Source organism: Ornithorhynchus anatinus, chromosome 3 (genome assembly GCF_004115215.2).
Source record: "Ornithorhynchus anatinus isolate Pmale09 chromosome 3, mOrnAna1.pri.v4, whole genome shotgun sequence".
Classification (NCBI taxonomy): Eukaryota; Metazoa; Chordata; class Mammalia; order Monotremata; family Ornithorhynchidae; genus Ornithorhynchus; species Ornithorhynchus anatinus.
Genome location: NC_041730.1, coordinates 40434076 through 40455989, shown reverse-complemented (window position 1 = coordinate 40455989; position 21914 = coordinate 40434076). Strand labels below are relative to the sequence as shown.

General features: G+C 50.5%; 1 protein-coding gene across 8 annotated transcripts in view; it reads left to right on the top strand.

Moving 5' to 3' along the window:
- The window catches only part of PPFIBP2 (PPFIA binding protein 2), a 171462-nt gene that overhangs the window by 129070 nt on the left and 20478 nt on the right, over positions 1-21914 (top strand). For 6 of the 8 annotated variants that reach the window (XM_029059792.2, XM_029059791.2, XM_029059797.1 and 3 more), the window contains 11 exons: positions 507-599; positions 8405-8513; positions 10236-10268; positions 12486-12547; positions 13756-13831; positions 15818-15921; positions 16789-16859; positions 17025-17093; positions 17586-17643; positions 19100-19141; positions 20692-20845. In XM_029059792.2, coding sequence (XP_028915625.1) covers positions 507-599; positions 8405-8513; positions 10236-10268; positions 12486-12547; positions 13756-13831; positions 15818-15921; positions 16789-16859; positions 17025-17093; positions 17586-17643; positions 19100-19141; positions 20692-20845 — 871 coding nt within the window. The remainder of the gene's footprint in view (positions 1-506; positions 600-8404; positions 8514-10235; positions 10269-12485; positions 12548-13755; positions 13832-15817; positions 15922-16788; positions 16860-17024; positions 17094-17585; positions 17644-19099; positions 19142-20691; positions 20846-21914) is intronic. The other 2 variants (XM_029059793.2, XM_029059800.2) reach the window with 1 other exon arrangement.

Here is a 21914-nt window from a genome sequence, read left to right as displayed (position 1 = left end):
TGGCTCCACCACATATCTGGTGTGACTTTGGGCAAGTCACTTTACTTCTCTAGGCCTCAGTTCCCTCATCTGTAAAACGGGGATTAAGACTGTGAGACCCATGTGGGATAGGGACTGTGTCCAATCTGATTTGCTCATATCCACTACAGAGCTTAGTACAGTACCTGGCACAGAGTGTTTAGCAAATACCATAAAAAAAAGAAAATAAAGACAGAAACTGTACCAGCCCAAGAAATTTCCCAGACAAGTTTCCTATCCAAGGCTGAGAGGAACGGAAATGGCACAAAAAGCAGAGTCTTTTGGTTTTCCCAAGCACAGCGGCTTCTGCTTAAACACAGAAGTGTATATTTGTTTTTTAAAAAAAACTAAGGTGTGTGGTTTGGCATGGCTTTTCTGCCGTCACCAAAGTCTGTCCCGCATGATTTTAAATAATTGAGATTCAGACTATCGAACAGCTGGCCGGTACCCTTTTTGTTAACTCATCTGTTGTCGATTTTCACTTTCAGGAGTTACTACAAGAACTCAGGCACCTCAAAATTAAAGTGGAAGAACTGGAAAATGAACGAAATCAATACGAATGGAAGTTGAAGGCGACCAAAGTAAGGCAGGATGCAGTTTTCCTTCCCAAAGAATCTCAGGCATCCTAGAAATGGGGTCAGCCACATTTCACCTTGAAAGGAACAGGATCGTTTCACCTTCTCGCATCCCCTCCCTGCCCCCCACATTACCTGCATGTAAAGCAGCGTGGTCTAGTGGATAGCACACGGGCCTGGGAGTCTAATCTCCACTCCGCCACTTGTCTGTGGTGTGACCTTGAACAAGTCACTTCACTTCTCTCCATGAGGTCTCAGAGGCCTCAAGTGTAAAATGGGGATTAAGACTGTGAGCCCCATGTTGGACAGGGACCGTGTCCAACCTGATTAACTTATTTCTACCCCAGTGCTTAGCACAGTGCCTGGCACCTAATTACCTTCTGACTCCCAGCCCCGTGCTCTATCCACTGTGCAGTGCTGCTTCTCTACTCCCCTACTCCTGCCACTCTGGAAAGCAACCTACCAATCCCTCTTCCCCTCAGTCACTTGGCAGCTCCAACATTGACGCTATACTATTGGCGGGGGGCGGGGAGTCTCTCCTGAGGTGATTTTTTTTTCATTTTTTAAAATTACAGGGTATTTGTGAGCTCGATCTAGAGGGGGAGACAGACACTAATATAAATAAATTCCAGATTCGGACAGAAGTGCTGTGGGACTGAGGGAGGGGTGAATAAAGGGAGCAAATCAGAGTAATGCAGAAGGGAATGGGAGTAGAGGAAATGAGGGCTTAGTCAGGGAAGCTCTCTTGGAGGAGATGGGCCTTCAGTAAGGCTTTGAAGACCCCAAGGCCATTCTTCCAGTGACCTCACAGGTATTATCTAAGGGCCGAACATCTATCTGCCAGTCCCTGAACAGCTAACTGGGCAGATGCCAGTAGACAGTCCAAACTGGAAACACCCACACGGAAATGCTATCGGACAGGAGACGGGGGGTGCCTAGACACTGGCAATCCTGGCCTACTGGACAGAGCATGGGCCTGGGAGTCAGAAGAACCCGCATTCTAATCCCGGGTCTGCTGTATGACCTTGGGCAAGTCACTTAACTTCCCTGTGCCTCAGTTACCTCCTCTGTAAAATGAGCACCATGTGGGACAAGGACTGTGTCCAAGAACAGTGCTTGACATATAGTAAGCGCTTAACAAATGCCATTATTATCGATATGATTGTTATTGTTATTGACAATAATAATAATAATTAACAGTATTTATCAAGTGCTTTCTCTGTACCAGGCACCGGACAAAGCCACACAGTTCATATAGTAGCGCGTCACAAATATCACATTATTATTATTATTATTAGACTGGGAGTCCCATGTGGGACAAGAGCTATGTCCAACCTGGTTATCTTGTATCCACCCCAGTGCTTAGTACAGTGTTTGGCACACACTAAGCATCAACAGAACCCCAAACAGAGCGTCCCGTGTTGGTTCTCCCCTGGGCAGCCCCCCACCCCCCAATCACAGGTAGACATTTTCTGCAAGCCCCCGGGGGAGCCTCCCAGGGTAGGGGAGGAACGGGTGCCTACGTGGCCGTGAACAAGAGCCAGTTCTGGAAAACAGCTGCCCGGAAGGGCTGGGAATAGAGATGGCATCACCCCATCGAGGCATTTATTGAATGCTGGGAGGAAGGATCTTATGACCAACGAGCCACTTTGTTCAAGGTGGCCAAGAGCCTGGCCGGGGAGGCAGGGGCAAGAGAGGAGAGGGTTTCAGGTGGATTCTGGTAGATCGTCAGTCCCCCATCTGTCAGACCGATGGTTTAGGGCCTGTCCTCCTCCCTCCCCTCTTCCTAGGTAATAATGAGAGTAATAATGGTAGTATTTAATAATGGTGGCATAATTGTGGTATTTGTTCAGTGTTTATGATGCCTCAGGCACTGTGCTAAGTGCTGGGGTGGATATAAGCTGATTAGGTCAGACACAGTCCCTGACCCACATGGGGCTCACAGTCCTAACCCCCATTTTCCAGATGAGGTAACTGAGGCAGAGAGAAGTGAAGTGATTTGCCTAAGGTCACACAGCAGACAAGTGGAAGATCTGGGATTAGAACCCAGGTCCCCCTGACTCCCAGGCCTGTGCTCTATCCACTAGGCCTCATTCAGGGCAGGTGTCTGAGGCCCGGCCAACAGCCTGGTGGGGTGGGAGGGGCAACGGAGGAGAGGGCCTAAGGTAGATTGTCAATCCCACATCCGTCGGAGCAGTGGTCTGGGGTCTGTCCTCCTTCCTCCCCTCGTCCCAGTTGATAATGGGTGGTATTTAACAATTGTGGTATTTGTTAAGGGCTTACTTTGTGCCAGACACTGTACTAAGCACTGGGGTGGCTCCAAGCAAAATGGGTTGGACACACAGTTCTTGTCCCACGTGAGGCTCACAGTCTTTACCCCCATTTTACAGATGAGGCAACTGAGACATAGAGAAGTGAAGCGATTTGCCTGATGTCACACAGCAGACAAGTGGCAGGGTTGGGATTAGTCCCTCTGACTCCCAGGCACAGGCTCTATCCATTAGGCCTCGCTGCTCCTCTATTTCGTATTTGTTAAGAACTTACTATGTGCCAGACACTCTACTGTTTGGGCAAATACAAGATAATCTGGTTGGACACAGTCCTTCCCCGGCACAGGGTTCACTGTCTAAGTAAGAGGGAGAACGTGGGGTATGGAATCCCCCATTTTACAGTTGAGGAAGTGAAGATACAGAAAAATGAAGTAATTTACCCAAGTTCACCCAGCCAGCAAGTGGCAGAGCCGGAATTAGGACCCAGGGCTTCTGACTCCCAGGCCCGTGCCCTTCCCTTTAGATCCGGCTTTCCAAAATATAGAAGAATGAACAAAGTGGGGGGGGGGGGTTAAAGGGAAGACCAAGCCCGCCCCCGCCCAGAGAAATGGGTGTAGGGCACAGTGTGTTGAGAATATTATCTACCATTCTGTGTAAACAGCTGACACTTGGACCAAACTGGACTGTAACAATAATAATAATGATGGTATTTGTTAAGCACTTACTATGTGCCAAACACTGTTCTAAGCACTGGAGTAGATACAAGGTAATCAGGTTGTCCCATGTGGGGCTCGCGAGCGTATTCCCCATTTTACAGATGAGGTAACTGAGGGTCAGAGAAGTTAAGTGATTGGCCCAAAGTCACACAGCTGGTAAGTGACAGAGCTGGGATAAGAACCCACAACCTCTGACTCCCAAGCCCGGGCTCTTTCCACTAAGCCACGGTGCTTCTCCAAGACTGTAGAAAGCATCTCTCAGGTGGGGCAGGGAAGAACCAACCTAGGAAGCTCCTCCATGCTACTGGCACCCCCTGCCCACTGGAGGAAACAGGTGCTTGCCTAAAGCTTGGCTACCTCTCCCTAATCTGCTTTCCCTCTCTGATTGACCAAACGGATCCCAGCCCTGAGAGGACTGGAGCCTAAGTTGTCTTCGTGCTGGCAGAGGTGACTCTTTAGACTATAAGCTGGTGGTGGGCAGGGAATGTGCCTATCACCTCTATCGTGTTGAACTCTTGGACAAATCACTTCACTTCTCTGGGTTTCAGTTACCTCATCTGGAAAATGGGGATAAGAGGGTGAGCCCCATGTGGGACAGGGACTGTTTTCACCTTGATTAGCTTGTATATCTACTCTAGTGCTTAAAACAGTGCTCGGCACATAGTAAGCGCTTAACAAGTACCATTATTATTATTATTGCAGTGTTCTACACCCAGGAGGTTCTCAATAAAGAAAATTAATGATGATGATGACCGCAGAATGCCTCCTTGTGACAGCTTATATTCATTCAGTTGTATTTATTGAGCGCTTACTGTGTGCACTAAGTGCTTGGGAGAGTTCAAAACAACAGTAAACAGACACATTCCCTGCCCACAGTGAGCTTACAGTCTAGAGTGGAGAAAGACAGCAATACAAGTAAATAAATGACAGATATGGACATAAGTGCTGTGGGCCTGGGAGAGGGGGAAAAACAAAGGGAGCATGTCTGGGTAACGCCGAAGGGAGTAGGAAAAGAGGAAAGGAAGGGCTTAGTCGGGGAAGACCTCTTGGAGGAGATGTGCCTCCAATAATGCTTTGAAAGGGAGGAGAGTAATTGTCGAATTTGAAGAGGGAGGGCGTTCCGGGCTTGGAGACGACTCCTTGGGTTCTCTTATGCCTCTGTGTCTTGCCCCAGCACATGTAGCTCAGAAACATCCTTCCAGCCAATCAATCAATCGACAGAGTTTATTGAGCGTCTACAGGGTGCAAGACTCAGCACTAAATATTTGGGAGAGAACGACGCAATCAAGGCACCCAACCTCAGCCCTCAAGGTGTTTTCCATCCACAGGGCCCAGAAGGAAGTTGCACACAGAATTAAACATGGGAAGGAAGGAGTTGGGAGTCAGTTAAATGCCAGTGCCTCGCCCTGAGCCTGAAGCGTAGGGAGTTGGAGCACACTGGCTTTGCCCAGTCCAATCTGGTTTGGGGATAATAATAATGATGGTATTTGTTAAGCACTTACTTTGTGCCAAGCACTATTCTAAGTGCTGGGGAGAGCTTAGGGCATTGCTTGAAAATGGAAAAGCCTCTGGCACTCCTAGATCTGAATCCAAATCCCAAACAAGACAGTTTAATCAAGAAGTAGCACGGCCTAGTGGCTAGACCACGGCCTGTGAGTCAGAAGGACGTGGGTTCTAGTCCCGGCTTCGCCACTGGTTGGCGGAGTGACTGTGGGCGAGTCACTTCACTTCACTGCATTTAAAATGGGCATTAAGAGCGTTAGTCCCACGTCGGACATGGTCCGTGTCCAACTTGATTAGCTTGTATCTACCTTAGTTCATAGTACAGTGCCCGGCACGTAATAAGGGCTTAACAAATATCAACGAAAAAAAAAGTTGGGCCCTGGTCCAGATTTGCCAGGCGTCCCACTGAAGGTAAAGAATGTTTAAATCCTAGAGAAAAGTCAGCATTTGATTCCATCTCAATCCCAGACAGTGGGTGTGGGTGCCTGTGGGTGTGTGGTGCACATGTGTGATGCATGTGACGGGTAAACACAGCTCGGTAAAATCTCATTAATGCAATTCCTAGTGGTACTAGCGCAGCCCTGGGAGCCAGAGGATCTAGGTTCTAATCCCGACTCTATCACTTGTCTGCTGTTTGAACTTGGGCAAGTTGCCTAACTTCTCTTTACCTCAGATTGCTCATCTGTAAAACAGGGATTAAGTCCTACTTCCTCCTACTTAGAATGTGAGACCAGTGTGGGACAAGAATTTTGTCCAACCTGATGATATTGTATGCACCCCAGAGCTTAGAACGATGCCTGGCACATAGTAAGCGCTGAATACGTACCATTCGTCATTTACTGCTTTTGATGCTGGTTTCAGGGGACGTGGGCTCTGCGGTGTAGGTCGTTGACTGAGTAAGAGCAGAAAGATCTCAGCAACCCACAGCTGTCTCCAGCTAGGCACTGGGTCGGGTTTGAGGGCAGCCATAGATAGGGAGGAATACTGGGGATTTGGGGGAGGTGGACAGCTGGGCAACTGGGAGAGCACTGAGGCCTCGAGGATGATTGTCCATGTAACATGGACAATGCCACAGAGCTTAGTACGTGCCTGGCATATAGTATGCGCTTAAATAACGTTATTATTATTTATTATTAGTAGGAATAGTAGTTCGTGTGTCCCTGGACTGTCATTGCACCAGCAACCCAGAAATAATCCAGGAACGGTGCCAAGGAAGCTCAGGACTGAGTGCCGGACAAACAAATACCCCCATCCTTCCCACCCGATCCAGTCCCTTTATTTGTTTATTCATTCAGTTGTATTTATTGAGCACTTACTGTGTGCAGAGTACGGTATTAAGTGCTTGGGAGAGGGCAATACAACAATAAAAAGACACATTCCCTGCCTACGATGTGCTCGCAGTCTAGAGGGGGAGACAGATATTAATATAAATAAATTACAGATACATACATCAGTCAATCAATCGTATTGACTGCTTACTATATTAAGTATTTAGTGCTTACTGTAATAATAGTAACAATAATCACAATATGTTTTAAACGCTTACTATGTGCAAGGCATTGTACTAAGCGCTGGGGTGGGACATAGTCCCTGTCCCACATGGGGCTCACAGTCTTCACCCCCATTTTACAGATGAGGGCACCGAGGCACAGGAAAGTGAAGTGACTTACCCAAGGTCACACATATCAGGCAAGTGGAAGAGCTGGGATTAGAATCCCGGTCCTTCTGACTCCCAGGCCCGTGCTCTATCCACTAGACCATACTGCATTGTGCTAAGTGCTTGGGAGAGGCCAATACAACAATGAACAGACACATTCCCTGCCCTCAACGAGCTCTGATGCTCTCCTGGAGCTGCGGCCTCTGACCCTTTAGGGTGTTTGTTGCATGCGGTGATAGAGGGTGACTCTAGCTGGGATCTCTAGGGTGTAGACAATTCCATCCCGAGGGTCCCCCTTCCCTTAGAGGGCAGAGGACAGGAAGGCCTGCGAGAAGCAGCGTGGCCTAGTGGACAGAACCTGGGCCTGGGAGTCAATAGGACCTGGTTTCTAATCCCCGCTCTGCCACTTGTCTGCTACGGTGGACCTTGGGCAAGTCACTTCACTTCTCCGGGCCTCATCTGTAAAATGGGGATTAAATCAGTTGGCCATTCATATTTACTGAGCGCTTATGGTGTGCAGAGCACTGTATTAAGCACTAGGGAGAATACACTATAACAATATACAGTCACACTCCCTTTCCACAACAAGCTCACAGACTAGAGGGACTCTGAGCCCCATGTGGGACATGGACTTTGGCCAACCTGATTACATGGCATAGTGGGTAGAGCATGGGTTCTAATTCCGGTTTCGCCACTTGTCTCTGTGTGGCCTTGGGCAAGTCACTTCATTTCTCTGGGCATCAGTTACCTCATCTATCAAATGGTGATTGAGACTGTGAGCCCTAGGTGGGACAGGGACTGTGTCCAGCTGCATTTGCTTGTATCCACCTCAATGCTTAGTACAATGCTTGGAACACAGTAAGTGCTAAACCAATGCCATTATTGTTGTTTTTAGCTTTTGTCTACCCCAGCACTTGGCACAGTGCCTGTAACATAGTAAGCACTTTACATCTACCATTTAAAAAAAAAAAAACCCAGGTGGAGCTCATCCCCTGCTCTGACCCCAGGGCTAATGCATTGATTCAATCATACATTCAGTTGTATTTATTGAGCGCTTACTGTGTGCAGGGCCCTGTACTAAAAGCTTTGGAGAATAGAATTCAACAATAAATAGGCACATTCCCTGCCCACAATGAACTTACAGTCTAGAGGGGGGAGACAGACATTAATACAAATAAATAAAATTACAGATATGTACATAAGTGCTTTGGGGCTGGGAAGAGAGAAGAACAAAGGGAACGAGTCAGGGTGACGCAGAAGGGAGTGGGAGAAGAGGAAAGGCGGGCTGAGTCAGGGCAGGCCTCCTGGAGGAGATGTGCTTTCAGTAAGGCTCTGAAGGGCCAAGTCAGTAATCGTCTGTTGGATTTGAGCAGAGAGGGCATTCCAGGCCAGAGGCAGGACATGGGCAAGGGGTCGGCGGCGAGATGGAGGCACAGTGGCATTAGAGGAGTGAATTGCAGTAGGTTGCAGTAGGAGTGTAGCGAGGTGAGGTAGGAGGGGCTAATCCCAGCCCAGCACCCCTGCACCACCTAGCTGGACCCTAGCCGAACCCCTCTGTCCCTGGGTGGTGAGATACCCCGGTCATCTCACCCTCTGCCTTCCAGCTCTCGGTACCCCCTTAGCTCAGGCTGCAGGATAACCTGAATATCTCTCATTCTCTCTCAGGCCGAGATCGCTCAGCTCCAGGAGCAGCTGGCCCTAAAGGATGCCGAAATCGAGCGCTTACACAGCCAGATTTCCCGATCGGCCGCGCACAACGAAAACCCCGACAGAGGTAAAAAGGGAGTGGTCAGCGCAGCTGGCCCGACCCAAAAGCTTAGCCCGAGGCGCTCCAACCTTTCTGTGCCTCAGATCCGCGGAGAGAGAAGAACCAGGTGTCGTAGGTCCAGGGAATGTCTCCATTAAGTACTCTGGCTTCCTTAGTTGGTTCCTGAGAACTCGAGCCGATAGGTTAGGCTCTGCTCACGTCGGTCATGTTTGCTCAGTGCTAGTTTCAATGGCCAGAAGCCCGTGCATGTGACTGTGGAAGAGACTTGCATGTGTCTCTGAAGAAGACTGGTTCCTGGACAAGGCCAAAGCCAACTGAAGGAGAGGTGAACCATCCCTCTCTTATACGTTTTCTGCATTCTTTATCGTGGTCCAGAAAGTATCAATCCATGATATTTATTGAATGTTTACTGTGTGCAGAGCACTGCACTAATGGCTTGGGAGAGTAAAAGACCCCAGAGTTGGTAGACACGTTCCCTGCCCACACATGGGAATTTCTGTAGGGTAACTCTGGAGGATTTCTCAATGAGTCTTAGATGAATGCCTATATAGTGGAGCAATAATGCGGGCTGGAAAACTGGGATGATGAATTTCCAAGAATTTTCGAGAACAGTCAGGAGCTCTGGTCTTTGCTGATTTACAGTGGAGGTTGGGGAAGAGTGGGGGGATAGTGATATTGTGTAGGGTAACTAGGAGGCAGAGGGGTTTAGAGCATATTTCCATGCTAGCCTTCCCCAAGAGTGGGGCTGACTCATCAGGATAGAAGTGATCCCAATTTATCCAAACATCACCTGGCCCAGGCCCAGAGGGGAGAGAGGAAAAATGAGAGGGAGGGAGAAGGGAGAGAGGGGAAATGAGTGGGGAGGAGGAAAGAGGGAAAATGAGAGAGGGGAGAGATGAGAAACGTGAGTTGGGAGATGATAAAGGGGAGAGATGGGAGAGGGGAAAGAGATGAGAGAGAGTAGAGAGACAGGAAAGGGAAGAGAGATGATAAGGGGAGAGATGAGAGACTGGAGAGGGGAGACGGTTGAGGGGGGAGAAAGATTGGGGAGGGGGGGAAGATGAGAGAGGAGAGAGAAATGAGAAAAGGGTGAGCGATGATAAAGGAGAGAGAGAAGATGAAGGGGAGCAATGAGAGACTGGAGAGGAGCGACAGATTAAGGGGGAGAGAGATGGGGAGGGGGAAGAGAGGGAAGAGAAAGGGGGGGGATGAGCGATGCGGGGGAGAGATGAGAGACTGGAGAGGGGAGAGATGGGAGGAGGGAGAGGGGAAAGAGATGAGACAGGAGAGACAGGAGAGGGGAGAGAGATGGGAGAGGGGAGAGAAAGACGCAGAGAGAGGAGAAAGAGAGAAAATGAAAGAGAATGGAAACTTGCCCAAGCCCACCATTCTCTGCCTGGTCTCCCCATCTGCCTGGGCTTTTATAGTCGAGACAGCCAGAACATAGACTCCATCCAGGGTAGGAAGCAGCCACCAGATGCCTCGGCTTTGCCACTTCTGGCCTGAAGGTACTTGGAGAACCAGGCACAGGGAGATTGGGGGGGCCCTCCCCTCCCCAGCCTCCAGAGGACACCCACAGAGTCCTCACCTCCTTAAACTCGCTCAGACCCCACTGTCGGGACTGAGAGGAGCGGGTCACACCCATCAAAGCTGTCGAGATTGTCAAGTGTACTGAAATGCCTACTGTGGTTCTAATCTCTGCTTTTTCCCCACCATTTCCCCACCTAGAGGAAGGATATAGGAGAAGGCTAAAAGAAAAACGTAAGCCTTGAGACTCTCTTCTGGCATTACTTTACTGTCCTCTTCCCCCTGCCCCTCAAAGAATTATAGCTGAAATGCACCTCACTTCTGCAGCAATGACACTGTGTCTGTTCTCCTCCGGCTGCTTCGTCAGGTTGCGTTTGAGGCCACCGATCACTGCTTGCAACAGCCAGACAGCGGCTAGCTCTGCTTCCAGCCCCGCAGCTGGTCTGTTATTCAGAAGCCCCCCCGGGACATTCCTGAACTAGGGGTCCCACCTGGCTTCCGGCCTCCAAATTTCTCCCATCTCATGGCCTTTCCCAAGCCGGGAGTGGTGGGGGAACCCTATCGCCCAGCTTTGAGCGAGAAACAACTCAAATCGATTTCTTCTCGGGGCTTTGCCCGATAATCTGCAGCAAAACTGTCGTCGTCATCATCGTGATGATAACTGTGGCATGTGTTAAGTGCTTACTGTGTGCCAAGCACTGAACTGAGCACCGGGGTAGATCCAGGACAATCAGGTCTGCCCGACACGGGGCTCTCGCAGTCTGTCGGATGAGGGAGGGCAAGTATTTAATCCATATTTCACAGATGAGGAAAGTCATTTTTGATAGTCCTGAGGGACCAGGGACAGTGAACATGATTGTCGCCTTTCAAGTCTGGCGGGGAATGTGACGGCCGTGCTCTGTGCCTTACTAGCCCTCGTCCAAGGAACCCTCTTCCCTGCCTGGCTGGCTAGCTGGCTGGCTTCCCGCTTGCTGTCTGAGTTGCCTGTGATTTGTGCATGTCACACGTGGGCTTCAATGCATTTTTCTTCTCCCTCTGCAAAATCACGTGTGCAGCGATTGTGTCAAATTGTCACCTGGCCTCCAAAGCTCCACGGTCGTTAGGAATCACGCCGACTAACCGCGATTTCTGAACGCTTTCCGTGTTTGAATCCGCAACCCAACTCCGCGTGTGGACGCGTCTCTCTGGAGGGGGTGGTCTGACTCCCTGGGACCACTTGAACGCTCTTTCTCCTCCCCACCGGGTTGTCCGTGGGACCTGATACCAGAATCCTTTGTGGTCTAACGCCACAAACCATTCATGCCAAAGGGATGAGCCGTCTCCCAAGTCTCTTGGCATCGAGTAAATGAAATAACTGAGGGTGGGTGACGCCCAAGATTGCTGTTTTTCTGTGGCTCAGCCGTCCCCAGCGGGCATCGGGTGGAGCGGAGAAAGGGTGGGTGAAAGTGGACGTGACTCGGGCACGTCACTGTCATGTATTTTACATACAGAGGCAGGTGCCAAGCTTCCTGCTCCTGCAGAGAAAGAGGATGCAGGATTGCCCTACCCAAAACCACTTTCCTATTATGTTATCCGTCGGTGGCTCTTAAGAACGAAATGCTGAGGGGCCAGCGAGCTCCCTGTCTTCTCCACGGAGGAGAGTTTCAACATCCCAACTGACTCTTCTTGGGTCAGGAGTGACTTTTTGATGTGGTTGCTGACATTTGTTTAAGATTAGGTCAGAACTTCCCCCTACCTGACCAAGCATGTTGGAACATCAGAGGTCTCTGATATTAGCATGCCAGAACCTAACTCAGACCCTCCGGGGTGTTTTTAAACCTCTGGAGATGCTTCCAGAATTCCCCAAAATAGAGGAAAGCAGAGAGGGGGAAATGTCTACACTGTGTTGCATTTACGTAACGGTGGTGTTTGCTGTATTTGTTTAATGACATTTGTTAAGTGCTTACTATGTGTCAAACACTTTTCTAAGCGCTGGGGTAAATACAAGGTTATTAGGTTGGTCACGGTCCCTGTCTCACATTGGGGCCCACATTCTAAGTTGGAGGGAGAACAGGTATTCAATCCCCATTTTACAGTTGAGGAAACAGAGACCCAGAGAAGTTAAGTAACTTGTCCAAGGTCGCACAGCCGACAACTGGCAGAGCCGGGATTAGAACCCAGATCCTTCTGACTCCCAGGCCCATATTCTATCCACTAAGTCATGCTGCTTGCCTGCTGTGAAGACTCCAGCGTCGCTACTGGCCTGCAAGTAGATTGGCGGTGTAATTTTTTTTATTCTGAAAACATTTCAAAAATGGGCCCTGGGTCTTTATAAACGTGAATCAATCTGCTCCAGTGAAACATGAAATAAAGAGTGAGGCATTGGCATCAAATCCTTTGATCTTGCTGTTAGCCAGAAAGGAAGATTGCAAGATGTCAGCTTAATTTTTCCAATATCTAAACTCTTTTTAGATCAAGAAGTCCAACGTCTGAAAATAGGAATGGAGACTCTACTGGTCGCCAATGAAGAAAAGGTAAGCAGCTGGTCAGATCTGATTGATCTTCCCTTTAAGCAATGTGGCAGACTGGAAAGAGCTCGGACCTGGGAGTTAGAGGACCTAGGTTCTAATTCCGGCTCTGCCACTGTTTTTTTTAATGGTATTTAAGCACTTACTAAGTACCAAGCACTTTTCTAAGTGCTACAAGCTAATCAGGTCCCACTTGGGACTCACGATATTAATCCCCATTATACAGATGAGGTAACTGAGACCCAGAGAAGTAAAGTGACTGGCCCAAGGTCACACAGCAGACAGATGGCGGAGCTGGGATGAGAACCCAGGGCCATGCTGCGTGACCTTCAAGGTCACTTAAATTATCTGGGCCTCAGTTACCTCATCTGTCAAATGGGGATTAGGACTATGAGGATCATGTGAGACAGGAACTGTGTCCAACCTGATTATCATGTATCTAACCTACCTCCTGGAACAGTGCTGGGCACCTAGTAAATGCTTAAGCAATACCATTTTCTTTAAAAAAGCAGCTGGTACAGACCTCCTGCCAGGCTCTGGGGATGACTGTCTGTTTATTGTTCTAATTGTACTCCCCCAAGTGCTTAGTATAGCGCTTTGCACACAGTAAGCTCTCATTAAACACAATTGAATGAATGAATGAATGAATGTTCCTTTCTCTGCTGGCCTGCCAAGTCTTCCCAGTCATGCCAGTTTGCAGGGCAGTGTCTTTCAGAGGACATGCTGCAGCCTCTAGTGGGTCCCTTGGCTCTCAGAAATGAGCAGATCTGAAAGTCGGGACTCCAGCAGGACGTGAGCTTTGGTTTCACTCCTGCACTGCTGTCCCGTCACGCCCCTGCTCGGACCAGTTTGAGGGGGGACCGGTGTAAAAGCTTGCAAAGCCTGAAACACTTCACCGCTTGCTCCCCAGTCGGCATTTGTGAGATCAAAGGGGTCTGTGTTGGGTCGGGTGTGTGTGCGTGCCCACGCATGTTGTTGAATGATGACATTCACGGTGTGCCCATGGTACCCGTGTCCCCCCGGCCCACTCCTGCATCAGACTAGAAGAGAACTCGCGTCCTCCCAAAGCACTTCAACACCAAATCTCACTAGGTCAGAGGGGTGACGCCACCCCTCCGCCTCATGGGGCGGCAGGAGCGGCTTCGAATCCAACTGTCCCGGGCTCAGAACCCAGAGCTCGCATCCGGTCTGACCCCGCTCCCTTGTTCCCACAGGACCGTCGCATCCAAGAGCTGACCTTGTTGCTCAGCCAGTACCGGCGTATGAAGGAGATCGTGATCGCCTCTCACGGTAAAGCCCGGAGGGGGAGGGTCTGACATCTCCCCTGAGATATAGCGGATATAGTGGAAAGAGCACAGGCCTGGACATCAGAAGGACCTGGATTCTAATCCCGGCTCCGCCACAGGTCTGCTGGGTGACCTTGGGCAAGTCACTTCACTTCTCTGGGCCTCAGTGACCTCATCTGGAAAATGGGGATTAAGAGTGTGATCCCCATGAGGGACAGGGGCTGCGTCCAACCTGATTAACTTGTATCTGCTCCAGCACTTACAACAGTGCTTGGCGCATAGTAAGCGCTTAACAAGTACCATTATTATTATCTGTATCATAAATAACCCGTGTTGGAAACTGTGCCCCGTGGGGTGCTGCCTTGCCTGTTGCCGAAACTGGGAACCAGAGGCGGAGGTGGGGCCGAGCACGAGAATCCCACATCTGTCGGCCAATCTGTAGGCGCCCCTGCCGTCCTCGGGTCCGGGTTTATGGGGCTGCGGAGGGGAGCTTCTGTTTCTACTTGCAGGATGCGGACAATGAGGCTTGTTTTGGGAATTAGCCTGCCGTTGCCACCCACATGCTGACGCAACCTCCCCCGCTGGCTTTGTCTAGGTCTCCCATGGGCAGAGCATGTGAGCAAGGCAGAGAAGATCTCTCTGTAGCTTGCACCCATCTGTGCTCTCCGACCCTCTAATTAAGGCACCGGGTTTACGAGCTCTTCACCGGGATTGGGCAAGACAGAGAGGTTTGGGCAGCTCTAGATCCTGTCAAATCTAGACTCCCTTAAGGGGCAGTGGGGGATTGGAGGAGGGGCAGAGCGGGCTAGCCTCCGACTTGGCTTCTCACCACTCCGGGGCAGGAGCCCCCGATGGCGACTCGTTTGCGCTTTTGACTCGGCTGGGTTTTGGGAGGTAGTAGCCAAATGAGGAAGCTAAAGTTTCTGGGTGTGGGGTGGGAATCGATCAGCGAGCCAACCTCAGAAGGACCTGGGTTCTAATCCCAGCTCTGCCACATATCTCCCATTGCTCTCATCTGCCCTGTGACCTCGGGCAAGTCACTTTACTTCTCCGGGCCTCAGTTATCTCATCTGTAAAATGGAGATTTAGAGTGTGGGATACGGACTGTGTCTAACCTGATTAACTTGTATACCCCAGTGCTTTGACCAGTGCTTGGCACGTAATAAGCACTTAACAACTACCCTAATCATTCTAATCATTATTTCAGAATAAGGCCAGCAGTGTTAGGAATGGGGTGAGACAGGGAGAAGGAGCGGAGATTCAAATAACCCAGGCAGCCCCTCCGCCCAAGAGCACGGCCACTTGGGATGATCTCATTGACTCCAGGGGCCTGGCCTATGACAGGAGGTGGAAGGCGGAGGAGGGAAGCAGCATGGCCTAGTGGGAAGAGCACAGGCCTAAGAGTCAAGGGATCTGGGTTGTAATCCTGACTTGGCCACGTGCCTGCTGGGGGACCTTGTGCAAGTCACTTGAATTTTTCTATGCCCTCATCTGTAAAATGGGAATTCAATACCTGTTGTCCCTCCCCATAAAACTGCGAATCTCATATGGGGCAGGGGCTGCCCAACCTGGTTATCTTGTATCTAACCTAGTGCCTTGTACAGTGCTTGGCACAGAGTTAACATTTAACAAAGACCACAGTATTGTTATCACTGGTGGTGTGATTTTGTGTTTGCTCTGTGCCAAGCACTTTACTAAGTATGGGAAGTAAGGGCAGCAGGAAAGGTAGCAAGAGAGAGCTAGATCAGGGTAGCCTTTCAGGGAAGAGTGAGCCGAACAGACCCAGCCTTGAGGACTTTACCAGCCCTTCCTCTTCCCATATCCAAGTTAAGGGATGACTTGGTTACGTTAGTCCCAGCTGGATCCCTCTTCTGCCTCCCCGCCCCTCATCCCCACTCACTCACTCATCCCACTCATCCTCACTCTTCCGTCAAGTTGATTTTCTTGAAGGGCAGAATCATTTCTGAGCATCCCTCCCGTGTGTCACCAGGCTCTTCGGAAAGAATTCTCTCAAGCAGTGAAGAGGAACTCGAGGGACATTTGAAGAAGTGGAATATCACAAATAAATCTCCAGGAGAATTACATAACCCTGAGGTACTGTCCGACCCAGGGTCCTAGAGGCCAAACAACAGATTAAGCTAATGACCCGAATAAATGATGCAGAGTGGAGAATGACGTGCATGAGTAGCCAGCTCCCATTGGTGGCTGCTTGGACAAGTAGCATGGGGAGTGCGAGAGGTTGGGGGGAGGGTTATCATTTGGAAGTGGGAATCGATCATTCAGTCAATCAGTGGCATTGGTTGAGGGTTTACTGTGACCAGGGCACTGTACTAGGTAACCACTTGGGAAAGTCCAACGCGATAGAGTCGATAGATAGATACTCTATCCCTGCTCGCAAGGGAAGCAGCATGGCGAAGTGGATAGAGCACGGACCTGGGAGTCAGAAGGTTCTAATCCCCGCTCTGCCACTTGTCCGCTCTGGGACCTTGGTTAAGTCAGTTCATTTCTCTATGGCTCAGTTACCTCATCTGTAAAGTGAGGATCGAGACTGAGAGCCCCATGTGGGATAGGGACTGTGTCCAATCCGATTTGCTTGTACCCACCCCAGAACTTAGTTCAGTGCCTGGCACACAGTAAGCGCTTAAGAAACACCAAAACTATCATTATTATTATTACTACTACTATTATTAAGCTTACAATCTACAGGGAGGGATTTGAAGAGATTAACCTCAGTTTGAGTAGAACTGGGTGCTACTTGTGGGGAATTCTCCAACGGGCACCTTCCCGTTAGCCACACAGATTAGCCCAGGCATGCGAGTACTGAGCCGGAAAGAAATAAGGCCGAGCCAGAAAGAAATTAGACAGTGGAAAATCCAAAACTTTTGTGCAACTGATTTGGATTAGTTGGAGTGCCTGGTGTCCCTGCTATGACAGCACGGGACTCCCCCCTGTCTTTTCCAGGTGTCTCTAGGCTGCTCTTCTCCCTCGTCGGGCGCTCCACCTCCCCTGCCCCAGAAAACCATGGACATGAGGTAAGAGAGCTCTCCGCCTTCCCCGTCTCTCTATACCAGTAGAGCCCACAGGTCCACGCCTGCATTTCTCCGGCCTGACCCCAAGGGTCAGGCCCCCAGGCTGGGCGGGGTGGTGGCTAAACGTGTGGCATTAACCGACTTGTCATTGGTCATTGCTTTTGGCAGCGGAAGCCTTGTGACCCCACCCCAGATCCCGGTCGGGAGAAGCGAAGAGCCCCTGGAAATCAGGAGCAGGTAAAAATCATTCCTCGGAGGCTTGGCAGAGGGGTAGGCCTACAGCAGGTGCCCGGCAGCTCTCACGAAAACTCCAGCATCGAGTGAGAGTTAGGCCCGGTCAAAGACTCGCTCAGGGGTCTGGGCCACCTGTCCAAGGCCCCAGTGCGCAGAGTTTCCAAGTTAAGTGAAAAGCCGGGAGAGTCTCCACCTCAGGAGTTCCAGAAGAGGGACAGAAGATTTGCGGGTCCTTGTTGGGTGCAGGAGGAGGAGGTTGGAAGGAGAGAGAGGGTCGGTGACCACACAGGACAAGTGTGACCTCCAGATGAGCAGGTTTGGGTCCTGAAGATCCGACATGTGGCCAGCCCTAGCCGGGGAATTCCTGTCAGGCTGCAGATGTCAGACGGGTGGGCGGGAGCTAGGGGCCTCACAGCGAAATTTGCACCATGCTGTGGCAGGTGATTTCTCCGGGTGGTAACTCCTGTTTTTTTTTCCCCTTGACTTCTGTTCCAGGGTGCAGAAAAAGCTTTCCAACAGCTTGGAAGACTTGCACCGTGATTCTCTGGAAAAGGTCGGCTCCCCTCTCGGGGTTCTAACTCTAAAGACTGCCTGAGTGCAAGGAGTCAATTGATCAATCGATCGATGGTATTTATTGAGCACTTACTGTGTGCAGAGCACTGTACTAAGGGCTTGGTAGAGTACAATATACCAGAATGAGCGGACATGTTCCCGACTCATAACGAGCTTACAATCTAGAGGGGGAGTCAGAGCTAAATCAACACCTAAGCAGCTCCAGCACCACCTGGACGACCGATACGACACCAATCTGATGCCTGGCCTCTCCCCATCCCTCCCCTCCGCTGAGTTAGAGACAGTTTCTGGAGGGAAGGAGGATTTCGGCATGGAGGGCTGGACGGGCGTGGGGATGGTGGTCAGACCTACATCATTCCAGAGGAGTTGTTTTTTGTGTTGTTTTGTTTTTGTTTTTTGGATTCTTTTATGGTATTTGTTAAGCACTTACTATATGCCAGACACTCTACTAAGTGCTGGGGTAGATACAAGCTAATCAGGTTGGACACAGTCCCAGCTGGGGCTCACAGCCTTCATCCCCATTTTACAGATCACGTAACCGAAGCACGGAAAAGTTAAGTGGCTTGACCAAGGTCACGTTACAGACAAGTGGTGGAGTTGGGATTAGAACCCAGATCCTACCGACTCCAAGGCCCGTGCTTTATCCAAATGGGCCACACGGCTTCTCAGTTGTTTCAGCTTTTTAGCTTCACTTGTTCACCTCTGACACACAGTGACCTTGTAGTCATCTCTCCCTGGGCGGGGGCCTCCCTCCTCCCTCCTGAAGCACGGTGTCAAAAAATCCAACAGTCAGAAGACCCCAAAGCATCCATCAAATGAGGCAGCTCAGCTTTTCTTCCCCTCCCGCCCTAGGCCCCTGGCACTTTCCCTTTAACAATCGTGTCCATGTTAAATGCTGACCGAGCATTTTCATGATAATAACTGTGGTATTTGTTAAAGCACTTGCTATGTACCAAGCAGCTCTGGGGAGATAAAAGATAACTGGGTCGGACACAGACTCTATCCCATTTAGCATTCACAGTCTTAATCCCCATTTTCCAGAGGAGATAACTGAGGTGCAGAGAAGCAAAATGACTTGCCCAAAGTCACACAGCAGACAAGTGGCAGAAATGGGATTAGAATCCAGGTCCTTCTGACTCCCAGCCCTATGCTCTTTCCACTAGGCATATCTATCACTGCAGTCTACAATTGCGGCCCCCGATCTCGGGCTTTAACGTTCCTCTATGCCAACCAGGAACAAAAGGTTTTGACCACTGTAAAGATCTCCATGGGTGAAAGAGGGAAATGGGGTTCTCCCGAATCGGGAGGATTATTGACAAGAGATGGAATGGATCAGGCCAGGAGTTGTGTTTGTTGTATTTTGTTGTGTGTTTTTACTAACGTTTGTCTATTACTTTTTCTCCTCCACCCTCTGAAATTCCCCTGCATCTCCATAGCATGTAGACGAGAAACACCTAGCACCCGTTGTAGAACCAGAGGTATATAACCACATTAACTTGTCTTTCGCCTTTCCCTGTTTGATGTTTCACATGTTTAATGTCTGCCGCTACTGGGGATGATGATATTAATCTTCAGACATGCTATCCGTCGATCAATCAATCGGTGGTATTTATTGAGTACTTACCGTGTACAAAGCACAGTACTAAGCGCTTAGGAAAATACGGTGCCCTAGAAATGGTGGACATGATCCCTGCCCATAAGGTGCTTACAGTCTACAGGGGAAAACATTCCTTCTTATCATGAGAAAGGGAAAGTGAGGGGAAACAGCTATTTCAAAGCAGTCAGAGTGTGTGTGTATGTGTGTCTTTTCACTCTCACACACACATGTGCTTGAGTGGGGGTGGTGTGGGCACATCATTACTGCCAAAGCACCCCATAACCACTTTCTCCTTGCAAAATTGGTCATTCGCTTTAAGCCGCGGAAGCACTAAACTAATTACTTCCTAGCGTTGCTCAGGATGTAGAGTAATTTGTGGCTTTTATGGAAGGTTGGACCGCTAGACAAGTTGTGTCTTTCCATCTGAGGCAGGCCTTTTCCGGAACCCAGTGTGTCCCTGAGATGGCAGTACCCGGGCTTGGCTCCCCGTGGTTCCCTCCTGGCCCCCAGGGGGGTCTGGGCCAGACCGGAGGGGCCGGGGCTCAGGGTGACTACCCGGTTGGGTTACAGTGAGTGGGCGGGAGGCTCTGGGGAGACTGCGGGAGCTCCCATTGGATTAGAGCTGAAGAGAAGCCCAGCTGGTGGAGGGCCGGGATGGGCCGGCTCATCATTCTATTGTATTTACTGAATGCTTACTGTGTGCAGAGCACTGTACTAAGCTCTTGGGAGGGTACAATATAACAATAGACAGGCACATTTCCTGCCCACATTGAGCTTACAGTCTGGAGGGGGAGGCAGACGTTAATATATATAAATAAATTATAGATATGTACATAAGTGATGTGGGGCTGGGATGGGGGATGAATAAAGGGAGCAAGTCAAGGCGACTCAAAGAGGGATGGGAGAAGAGGCTCAGCCACGCCTAGGGGTAAAACTGCAGCAGGCAGCTCTTGGCAATGTCTGTCCCCAGGCCATAGAAAGCCCTCAGCCCATCACATAATCTCCTGGCTCTGGCCAGATTCTTCCCCTGCACCAAGAGGGGGTCTCTGACGGGCCATAGACTATCCTGAGGTCTGGCGGAGAGGTGGAGTACATCCACCCACCCGCTCTGGTGGAATCGGGTGCCCTCTGGTGGGGCAGTGCCACCGCCAAGACACTCCACCGCCTGCTCCGGTCAGCCCCCGGTGTCCCAGCTTCGCGGCTTGCCATTGAGCAGCGGGCTGGAGCCCTCAGAAGCAGGGTGGTTGTGGCACCGCCCTTAACTGAGGCAGGCCCGGGCCCTGAGGGCTCTGAGGGCGTGGTCCCTGAGGGGATGGGTCTGGTTCCATGGCCCCGAGGGCCATGATGGGCCCAGATCCCTAACTCTGAGGGGCCTGAGGGGATGGGCCCTGCTCCCTGGCCCACTTCTTCACGACCGTCTTCCTCCCGCAGGACAAGTCCTTCCTGGAGGACAACAAATACCAGACATTACCTGGGAAGCTGTCTCGAGCCCTGCCCAACGGAGACCCAACCAAGCACAGCTCACCTGCTGCCCAGCATGGAGCCCCCGCATGCGAGGCCGAGGCCAGCAGCCTGCCGAGTCTGAGTGAGTCCCTCACCCGCTGCTTGGTGTCACGGGGGCGGAGCCAGGGTCTTGTGACTCAGAGCTCCGCTTCCCCTGCCCGAGAGTGGGCATTACAACCCTCCTGCCCCCTCCCCATCCTTGGCCTGGCTCTCTTGCAGGGGATTCTGAGAGCCAATTGCACTGGAAGCGAGGTGAAATCAGTGGCCCGGCACACTGTTATTGGGTCCCGGGTGAACTTAAGTGACTGGATGTGAAGGTGGAGTCAATTCCAGGCAGGAGGGAGGGCGTGAGCATGAGGTCGTTGGAGAGAGAGAGAGACGAGATCAAGGTGTAGAGTAATAATAATGTTGGTATTTGTTAAGCGCTTACTATGTGCAGAGCATTGTTCTAAGCGCTGGGGTAAACCCAGGGGAATCAGGTTGTCCCACGTGGGGCTCACAGTCTTAATCCCCATTTTACAGATGAGGGAACTGAGGCACAGAGAAGTTAAGTGACTTGCCCACAGTCACACAGCTGACAAGTGGCAGAGCTGGGATTCGAACTCATGAGCCCTGACTCCAAAGCCCGTGCTCTTTCCACTGCGCCAGTAGTAAGTAGTAAGTAGATTGGTATTAGAAGGGTGAAGAGCAAAGTGCATGGACTGGGTTGTATTGGGAGAAGAACTAGGATAAGTAGGAAGGAGAGAGCTGATCGGAGGCTGTGAAGTCACAGGTGAAGAGTTTCTGTTTGATGAGGACATTGGAGGTTTTGGAGGAGAAGGGAAATGAGCGCAGAATGATGTTTTAGAAAAACGATCCAGGAAGTAGAGTGAGGTATGAACTGGAGAGAAGAGAGTCAGGGAGGTCATAGAGAAGGAAGATGATGCAGTCACCGAGATGGGATATGACAAGTGCTTGGACTAGCATGGGGGAAGTTAGAATGGAGAAGAAGGGGTGGATTCTGGAGATGTTTTCAAGATAGAATTGAGAAGCAGCCTAGCCAAGCCTGGGAGTCAAAAGGACCTGGGTTCTGATCACGGCTCTGCCACTTGTCTGCTGGGTGACCTTCGAAGTCACTCAGCTTCTCTGGGCCTCAGTTACCTCATCTGTAA